Source organism: Rhea pennata, chromosome 7 (genome assembly GCF_028389875.1).
Source record: "Rhea pennata isolate bPtePen1 chromosome 7, bPtePen1.pri, whole genome shotgun sequence".
In the NCBI taxonomy this organism is placed as follows: domain Eukaryota; kingdom Metazoa; phylum Chordata; class Aves; order Rheiformes; family Rheidae; genus Rhea; species Rhea pennata.
The window spans coordinates 37,396,943-37,406,423 of NC_084669.1; the positions used below are offsets into that span (position 1 = coordinate 37,396,943).

Here is a 9,481-nt window from a genome sequence, read left to right on the forward strand (position 1 = left end):
ATTACGGGTTCTCCAAAGGGCCCCGGAGGCTCCACTTACACAGAGGTGTCCCGGGGGGTGGGGGGGGGGGAACAACAAGAAAAAACCCAAAGCAACAACAAAAAAAAAACCCAAGTAGCTCTTTAAAATGCCCATTTTATTGCACACACACACACAAAAAAATCTAACAGTTCACACATTCTTTTCTTGCAGGCTGTCTCCCCAAACGACAACAGGAAAGCAACGTTTGCATACGGTCAAGCAAAACCACGGAATAAAAGTCCGATAAAGATCATTTTATACGAAACTCATATGGTCTTTAATTAAATGCAGCAAATGGTACACACAGATGCTTGATACATACAAAAAAGACAGATGCACAAATATAAACAAAAGTTAGTAGTTTACATCTGCTGTGCCTTGCTAGTTTGCACTACCAATATCATGGAGGGAATAAAACACAGCAGCATTAATTCAGGTTTCAGCTCTTACTTACAGAATGTAGATGGTAGTATCGTATATTGTACTTGCTTTCATAAAAAACATCTTATAAAAGCTAGTGATTACCTACCACTATTGGAGGGCTTTGCTGATATCAGTCAGTGTCACTATTCACAGCTTGATTATGTGATTATACCGTTCAGGTTCCACCTGCAGTGATTATTGCAGTCAGTTTGGAGAGACATTAAAATCTCTTTTACCTGATCACCTCTCCCACTTATCTGACCACATCTCCCACTCATCTGACAAGTCCTGTACCTGTTTTCCAAACTGAAGTGCTAATGCTGACTGTAGCATTAACACAGCAAGATAAAGACATGACAATCAAAGGAGGTTAAATACGAAATACTTAACAGTTTCATTCTTCAGATTTTTTCAACTTCAATTTTGCCGTGGTTTCATGTGATGAAGCTTTGTCAGTTTCAGTTTTCTTTATAGTTTCTGCAGTTTTCTTTTTTGGCCTTTGTGTTTTGGAACGTGTTAGGTCTTCACGTCCAAGTTCAACCATTTTTGATTCCCAAGATTTCATTTCATTTTCATACCGAACCTTATCATCTTCAGCAAGTTGCAAGTATGGCTGGAAGAAAATCATACACTGACAGCTGTGAGAGTGGCTATTTCTGGATAACTGCCATATCACTTGTTCCCACTTTTATTCAAAGGCAATGTAGTACACAACCTGGGCAGTGCACAGATCTGAGGGTGCTCACCTTCATGTCCAGCAAATTCAAAAAAAAAAAAAAAAAAAAAAAAAAAAAAAAAAAAAAAACCTAACATTTGTGCTAAATCCCAAAACCTTAACATGCCAACAGATGTCCATTTCTGAATGAGGTTATTTCATTTTACTAGCAACAGCTAAGGCTTTGCATGTGAGCACGAGTTTCAGAAAGCTCAGATATGTAAGGAGTAAGAATCCATAACAGGTATTTCTGCTTAGCATATTTCCAATTCTCTCCCTACAGAAAAAACATAGACCACGAATCTAGCACATGTTTTAAGTACACATTCAAAACAGTCTGGAAGAAGGACTTTCAGGAGGAAGGACAGAAAGATAGAGAATATTTGAAAAAACTGGGGGCTTATTTCAATACAGTGCACCTCTAATTTTCACATACCCATATGAACCATCATACTCTGAGAAAGTGGGCAGAAAAATATCCCTGAGGCACCCAAAGTAAATGAATCACTGTGCCAGTTGTAAGTTTCTGCCTCTAACAGCCTTTCCATGACTAGCAAGCTACTACCCTGACATTAAAACAAAGTATCTTATTTTTAATTTATTAGGAGGAAAAAAAAAAAAAAAAAAGTTAAACTGCTGAAAGTTATTCTACCTTCACTCCTAGATCCTATTTAACTTCTATTTCCAGGCATGCAGAACTTCGATCATATTGCACTCACTCACATTTCATCAACACTGTTAAAAAAACAGTCACTATTGCAATAACAGCAGCAACAATCTTTTTCAAGATAGGCAAACACAATGTTGGAGTATTTTCCTCAATATCGTATCTGAGCAACTCTAGTTCAACACAGGATTTTGTAAGAATTCAATAATTTTGTCATTTCCTGATTAAATTAAAGCCACATCAAAAGCCACAGACATACCTGCTTTTGAGAACCGGATAGCTTTTGCCATTCTTCAAATAAATACTTCAGCTTTGCCTACAGAGTAGCAAATATTCATAACATTAATACTACAGTAATATTGAAGAGACCACAGAGGGTTACAGATGAATGTCTCACCAGTATTAGCTAGTTATAAAACAATAAAAAAAAAAAAAAATCACCGATGCAGAATTGCAAAGACTTAACTCCCCATCTCTTAACCTAGGTCAGCAATAAACAATGTGGCTTAATACACTGCTGTGCCTCATGTGACCCACATTTACAGACAACATAAACAAAGTAAGTTAAGATTACCTCACCTGCAGCAAAAGCAGGCAGGCAGAACAGCTGAACTCATATAGGAACATGATTGCATCCTGTTAGGCCCTCTTAGGACCTAAACACTGGCTTAATTTAAACCAAGACCTAACTTAAGCCAAGCCCACAGAACTATTAACCGTGTTCACAAGAAGCTTTGCATCACTTCAGGAGTATTAAGCCATGTATGTGTCAAACTGGGAGGCAGCTAACTAGAGATGCCTTGTAAATAGATAACTGAGAAAAATAATGATTTCCCAGCCTTTTGTTTGCTGCTAAACATGTTGACATTCTAATTGAACCGGTCTTACCAACTAACACCACAAGGTGTTTCTGCAAACAAGACACATGGTATTTTTCACAAAACTACACTATCACCACCTCCCAGCTGTCTACCTGCATAAGGTAAGGAGTTTATTATGGATAGAGCAGAGGTCACTGATGCTTTAAGTGCAGTAATCTAGCAATGTAACTTAAATCACCCTGAAGAGCAGTTTAGTGCAGAACTTCTGAGTGCAGAACTCCTGCATGTTCCATAATAATTGATTTTGCTGTAAGAGGAATAATAATAACTACTATAGATATGGTAGCAACCACCATGACAGTCTGAAAAACTAATGCATTTCTAGACTAAAACAAAGAGCAGAATTCCCTCCTTATAGAAAAGGACAGGTGAAGCCTGTAGCACTGAACAGCAAGAAGTACAGTAGATCTTTAAGTCTGCATATCCACACACCAGCTTGTACAGAATATACTCTCAACAGTATAGCTAAAAGATCACTATAGTCAAAAATAGCAAAGCAAAATCCAAAGACATTGGACTGCTGGAAAGTTGCTTTGAAAATCACAGAATCTAAGAAAAGATTTCCTGATTGCAATAAATTTCACAGCATAACAGATATCACCACTGTTTTGGGTTTTTTCTTTGTTTTGTTTCGTTAAGAACAATCTTTCTTGGCTTACCGCAGGTGAAATTCCCTCACTGTCTTGAAAGTTTTCTGACACAAAAATGTTAAAGCCGCTACGAGGTCTTTTAGGTTTTCCAAGCACAGTCAATTCCTTTAAAAACAACAACAAAAGCTGTTCAATTTACCCAACATGCATTTTTCCAAGACTGAGTACATCACATGTCTTCATGTTTTATATAAAAACACAGCTTCAAATTCAATTTCTTATATTTTGTTTTGTAAACTGGACTGTTTATCAAGATGATCTGATTATTCTCACCACTTGTCAAGACTAGTGCTAACCTTAACTAAGAAAAGATAACAACTTGAATTTTCACACATAATAAAACAAAAAAATAATAATTTTTGGACAACTTCAGCCAAGCCTTTCAGAAACTAAAAGCTATATTTATTCTCATTCAGGAAGAAAGTCATGACAACAGGGCATTTATTATCTTCATGCGGCTGTACTAATTGGTGTAGAATATCATATGCTTGCAGAGAGAAGAGAAAATAAATTTCATGGGTGGTGAGAAGGTAGAACAGAGTCAGCAGATTTCCAAGAAAATAAAACTAGTTTTCTGCTATCAGAATGCTTGACTACAGGGATGTAGGTGAAGGAGGGAAAAGTACAACCAATTATGGATGCAACTACACTTGCTGGTTTCCCCAGCTGTAAGACTTGACCTCTATGGACTTGGTACTGCAAGGTAACACCTCCTCAGGTATGCTGCTTAAATTCCTGGTGGCACCATACTCTTATAATAAATAATAATAATAAAGATTGAAGTGATAAAAAAGCTTCTTTCAAGTATTTTAAAAGCCAATTTATTTCACTGTTATCAATTAGGACATCATCACACAAGGAGCTCAACTCACACAAACGAACAGGCCGCAACCTCTTCAGTTGATTTTGCCACTGGACAAAGCATAGTATTTTATCCTTACAGATAGCTCTGTCTCCAAGGATTTATATATTTACACCAGCTAAACGGGAACAGAGAACTTGATCTGTATCATTAAGTCTAAAAAAGACACTGACTATACAAGACTAATGCAACATGTCAGCAACTCTGCAGATTCAGAAGTCACAGAACCCAGAGAAAGGCAGGAAAAAAGGCTATTCTAAATGGCTATTACCCTGTAAGGGCCAGCAAAAGGACAGATACAATGTCTTCTGAAAAGCTATTTCTGGTATCTTCAGACCAGTGTTGATGGCTCAAACCTCACACAGCTTTAGGAACAGGAATGGGTGAAAAGAAAAAGAGAAAAAAAAAAAGAAAAAGGCACAGAGAAGCTACTAATGAACACAAAGATACGCGCTAGTTCTGGTCTTCAAGCACAGGAAACCCACTAAAATAACCAGGAACACCACCTATGATTTAAATCCATGTTTCTTCTTTTTTATGATGAGCTTTGTTTTAACATTTCTAAACTTGCCCAACTCTGTTATCATCTTCACTTATAAATAGCAGGCAAACAGACTTCAGTTTCTTTAGGAAAAAATAAACTCAAAATTTAAAATACTTACTCTTTTTTTCCTGAACGATTGTCTTTTTGCCAGTTGTCTTCTCCTTTCCTCTTTCAAAGCTGCAGCCTCGGTCGGAGTTAGCTGAGCTTTATATGCGGTCAACTGCTCTTGATATCTTTGCCAGTCTGTCTTTCTAGCTTCCTCATAAACCTACAACACAATCGCCAACCTTAACCTGATATTATCATTCAGTTGAATATGGTGACTTTAAAAGTACTGAAGAGCCAAATCTTGTCTGAAACAATGCTGTATGCAAAAAGACACAGATCTGGTTGACCTAATCAACCACTATTTACAACCAGTGAAACAAATCCCTAAACACGCTTTCTGTATTAGAAAACACACAGGAACATGAAGTAAGAAAATTTTTGTAGATCTCTCTAGCGACTGTATACTGCTTTCTGTCTTTCCCTAGGAGCAGTTCACTAAGAACAATCCTAAAAACAAACCACGGGCTTGACAAAAATGGGGAAAAAAAAGAAAAGGAAAGAAAAAGGCTTTACTTGTGAAAGGATAATTTAAGCACCTTCTGGATCCTCTGTCACAGATACATACGAATGACATACTGGCATGTGGTGCTGCCCTGACTACGAGTAAGGGACAGTCACATCCTATTGTAAAATGGAAATGCCAGTGCAGAAAACTGCCACCACCTTCTCAAATTGTTTCTACTTGGTCATCACTCATAGCATAAGCTCTGGCTTGATGTGAAGTGATTCTGACCCCTGTGAAGGTGTCAGCACACTAACGAACTTTGAATTAACGTATTACTTCTTTTTTTCTTCTTTCAATCTCAGTAATAATGCAATATACCAAATGAATACAAGACTACTTTGATAAAAGCCTAAGTTTTAATTGAGAATTTCAGCAGTCTGCACTGTCTGGTACCCCTCCAGCAACTGCAGGAGCAGGCAGGAAGCTTATGCCTTAACTTTTCACATTTTAAACGCCATAAGCAAGGTCCACAGAATTTTTAAGAAATATGCACTGTTTGAAAGCTGAAAAGCATGGGAACGGAAAGATCAATTATGAACAGATTGGAAGATGCTAGACTAATTCAAAAACACAATAAAACCCAGGCCAGATTCTCCCAAACACTTTGTGGTTTGGTAGCATCTAAATACAAGCACATTTGGCATAAGAATAATGTGACAAGTATTAAGGCCCTTACGAGCCAAGAATCTCCAGCAGCAAAAATAAATACAGGCCACAGAGCAAGACAGAGCAACGACACATGAAAAAGTGTAAAACTGTAAACTAGCAGCTCACCAAAATGAAAGCAGACATTGCACACTGAGAAAGCAAGCCGCAAGAGTGCTGAAGGCAGAGGCCTAGAAAAACACTGGGAAAAAGGTAGTTCTACTAGAAAACAGTTAGAAGAGATTAGATGATCTTGAGAGCTTTCAACTCCAAGACAAACTGCTTTTGCTAACTGCTGTCAAGGAAGAACAGACATTATTTTGCTACAGATGGCATTTCTATTCAGCAACGATTACCAATTGCATTTGTAGACATTACATGTTATCTCTTAAAACTGCCACCCTTAAAAAGAAAAAATACAGAAATTTCATTACCTATAATAAAAAATTAGTCAACTAGATGAAACTTAAAAGTACACTGAGTCTGCAGTCACTATCAAACCATTAAAAAGAAACGATCCTATCACCAAAAATTAAATCACACCTCACCTAACTTAAGCATAGGAAAGCAGAAGAGATTAACAATACTTCCGTTATTATACATTAATGCATGCCTGTATAATAACCATTCATAAAGAAACTAGGTATGAGTTTTCAGCCATACAGCCAGGTATGGCAAGGTTTGTATCATCTGTTTCTTTCTGGAACTACATTAAAAACATTATCATATGTAGAATTATCAAAACTTGCCTCTCACCTCCAACTACTTCAAAGCCCCCAATTCTCTCCAGAATTATTTTTCTGCCTTTACTTTCGTATGCAAGCACTTTTCTTTTAAATGGAGGACATCAAACCAAGTAAAAGGACCACTAAGATGGTACAGAGATCAAAGCGCACGGGGGGGGGGGGGGGGCAGAGAGTGTGCGTGTGGAAGTAACTTACTTGTTTATCTGATGCTGGCAACTCCCTCCAAGCATCTGCCATTTTTTTAACCAGCTCCATATTACTCATTTCTGTATATTAAAAACATAAAGCAAATAAGAAATATTCAATAATGTATTTCTTCAATTTTCCCCAGGAAAGACTGTCACTAACATATTCTTCCTGTAGAAATATGTTTTCTTCCTCCTATAAACCTATTTACTTACTGTGATAGTTAATAGGAACTGTGATTTTGGGGTAGAAAGAAGTCGCTGCTCTTAGTTCAACCGCTAACAAAACAGGCAGTTATAAAATGAAACACAATTTCTGAAACAGATACCTATCACCAATCTACAAAGTTTCTCTTGTAAGTTGGATCCTTTTCTAGGATGCAAGATGCTCTGACCTTGGGTGAGGAGGTGGGTTTTTTTGTTTGTTTGTTTTCTTAATGTTTTTACTCATTTAGTTTGTACATACCACAAAAAGAAATTTCTAGCTCTCAGTTTTTGGTAGGCATACTTGATCTTTATTAAAATAAGGTCTCTTATCTACGATACTATTTAACAAGGCTAAAAAAACAGTCACCTCCTTCTCCCACAAACAAAATCACAGACAGTGATTTGAATTTGCTTCATTTCTCAACTGACTGGCTTTGATGCTGACTCTTTCACTATTTTCATTTGATGCGCTTTCCAGTCTTAGACTACTTCAGTGTCAAAAAATGCCTGAAACTGGGGGGGGGGGAGGGGGGAAGAATATACATTTTTTCTTGAAAAAAATCCTTTCCAGATTCTTCTTATGCTTCATCCTAAAAGAAGGGATAAATCTTAGTCTCTCACTGTAAGGTTCAGCCACCTCAACTTCAGAAAAGCAGTTGTAAGTTCTTGCAAGTAATCTGATTTCCAGAATTCTGGAAAAGAAATAAAACAAACAAACAAAAAATACCCCTCAATAGCAGACTGACGTGGGGAGTTCTTAGTCTAGGTATATCGTTCTTAAAACTTTTTAAAATGTTGTTTTGCCAATCGTAACAGGAAAAACAAAAAACAAAAAACAAAACAAAAGCAAAGACTCCAACAGATTATTGAAGATTATTTCTACCAGAACTAAAAAGCCCTCCAAAACAATACCAGCTTTATTTTATAAAATAAAGTACATTTATCTGCAGTTCTGGAAAGGGGCAGCAAAACAGTGATGTTCAGGCACACAACTACAACAAGATCTTCAAGCTCAGCGTCTTAATACTTCAGACTACTGAACTCTTGAACTACTGAGCAAAAAAAAAAGTATCAAAAGATACCCCAAAAAAAGTATTTTTGCCAGCATAAATTAACCTCATGACTTGTGACAATAGCTCTTGAAATATAAATTAGAGTTACACATTTCCTTATTCTCACAGTATTTCCCGTATCAGCCCAGCAGTCTCTTTTGCTGCTCTCTGACTACAGTGGAGAGCGACCACATTTACTATCATAAATTGTATTTATAGGCAATTAAACATATTCGGATAAAGCCATTTGCTTCTAAATACAGTTAGTTACCTTTTCTCTCCTATATGTTGATAATGGCCCAATACATGTAGTTAAAGTATCAATACAAAAATCACATACAGTTCATTACATCAAAAAAATACTTCAAACATGCATAGATTGATAATTAACTGAAAAACACTAATCATGAGTAACATAACTGACTCAAGTGGGTTTTTCCTTCAAACTTTCAAACAGTTACATGCAAGTCTTCGCTCTGCTTTAGTTAAGTTATTAAGAATAAAAGACTACACTACTACAAGCACAGGCAGTAGGTACAGCAACCCTGAGCTTACTTTATGCGACTGATGTAAAATGTCTTTACTCTCCTAACATGATAGCAATGTTTCTTAGTTACTCCTATGACGCCTAGCTTACAAAAAATGTATTTATGTAAAAAGTGCGCGTGTATATATATTAATATACACACATGCACACACATATAGAATGTATATACATATGCATTTCACACATTTTACATACGGTAGTAGATACAATTTATGTGTTATCTTACACTATTTTGTTTTAATTACACAGCACAGAAACGAAAACAAAAAAAAAAGCCATGTACCTAAAGTAGGACTACCTTTACAACAAAACCTAAGGTGCACTCGGCACGTTAAGACGTCGTATTTCTAAAAACAAAACAAAACCGATCACGACTCAATACCGAGGTACCCAACTCCATTAAGCCCCCGTACCTGGATTTTTTTGCCGGAAAACCGAGTGCTTCTCCTTCAGGAAACGGAAATAGGCCGTTAACGGTCGCTTCGGGCGCTCGTGGGAACTGATCCGCCTGCAAAAGCCCTTCTCCACCGACAGCGTGACGCTACAACGGCAGGACAACACCACGGCCCGTTACTCCCGCCAGGCCGCGCCGCCCCCCGCCCGCGGGAACCCCCGCCCGCCGCGCCGCGCCGCCCAGCACCTGAGGAGCCGCCGCGCGCCGGGGACGAGGGCCGCAGCGCGGCCCAGCAGCGCCAGCGCCGCCGCCATGCCGCCCTCCCACCC

The 9,481-nt window shown here is 37.8% G+C and overlaps 1 protein-coding gene across 1 annotated transcript; it reads right to left on the reverse strand.

Moving 5' to 3' along the window:
* Nucleotides 1-274: 274 nt before the first annotated feature.
* Nucleotides 275-9,481, reverse strand: TFAM (transcription factor A, mitochondrial). Its single transcript, XM_062579657.1, has 7 exons — nt 9,399-9,481; nt 9,172-9,299; nt 6,963-7,033; nt 4,882-5,031; nt 3,367-3,462; nt 2,086-2,142; nt 275-1,057 (listed from the first exon to the last, which is right to left on the reverse strand). Exons 1-7 carry the CDS (start codon nt 9,464-9,466, stop codon nt 839-841), a joined length of 789 nt encoding a protein of 262 aa, XP_062435641.1. The 5' UTR covers nt 9,467-9,481; the 3' UTR covers nt 275-838.

What these genes read in the sequence shown, in the direction of transcription:
- TFAM (XM_062579657.1), bottom strand. Translation starts at nt 9,466, where the DNA reads ATGGCGGCGGCGCTGGCGCTGCTGGGCCGCGCTGCGGCCCTCGTCCCC. An exon ending in GGCGCGCGGCGGCTCCTCAG is followed by an intron (nt 9,300 to 9,398) that starts GTGCTGGGCGGC and finishes CTGCCGTTGTAG; the next exon opens with CGTCACGCTGTCGGTGGAGA. An exon ending in TTTCCGGCAAAAAAATCCAG is followed by an intron (nt 7,034 to 9,171) that starts GTACGGGGGCTT and finishes TTTAATATACAG; the next exon opens with AAATGAGTAATATGGAGCTG.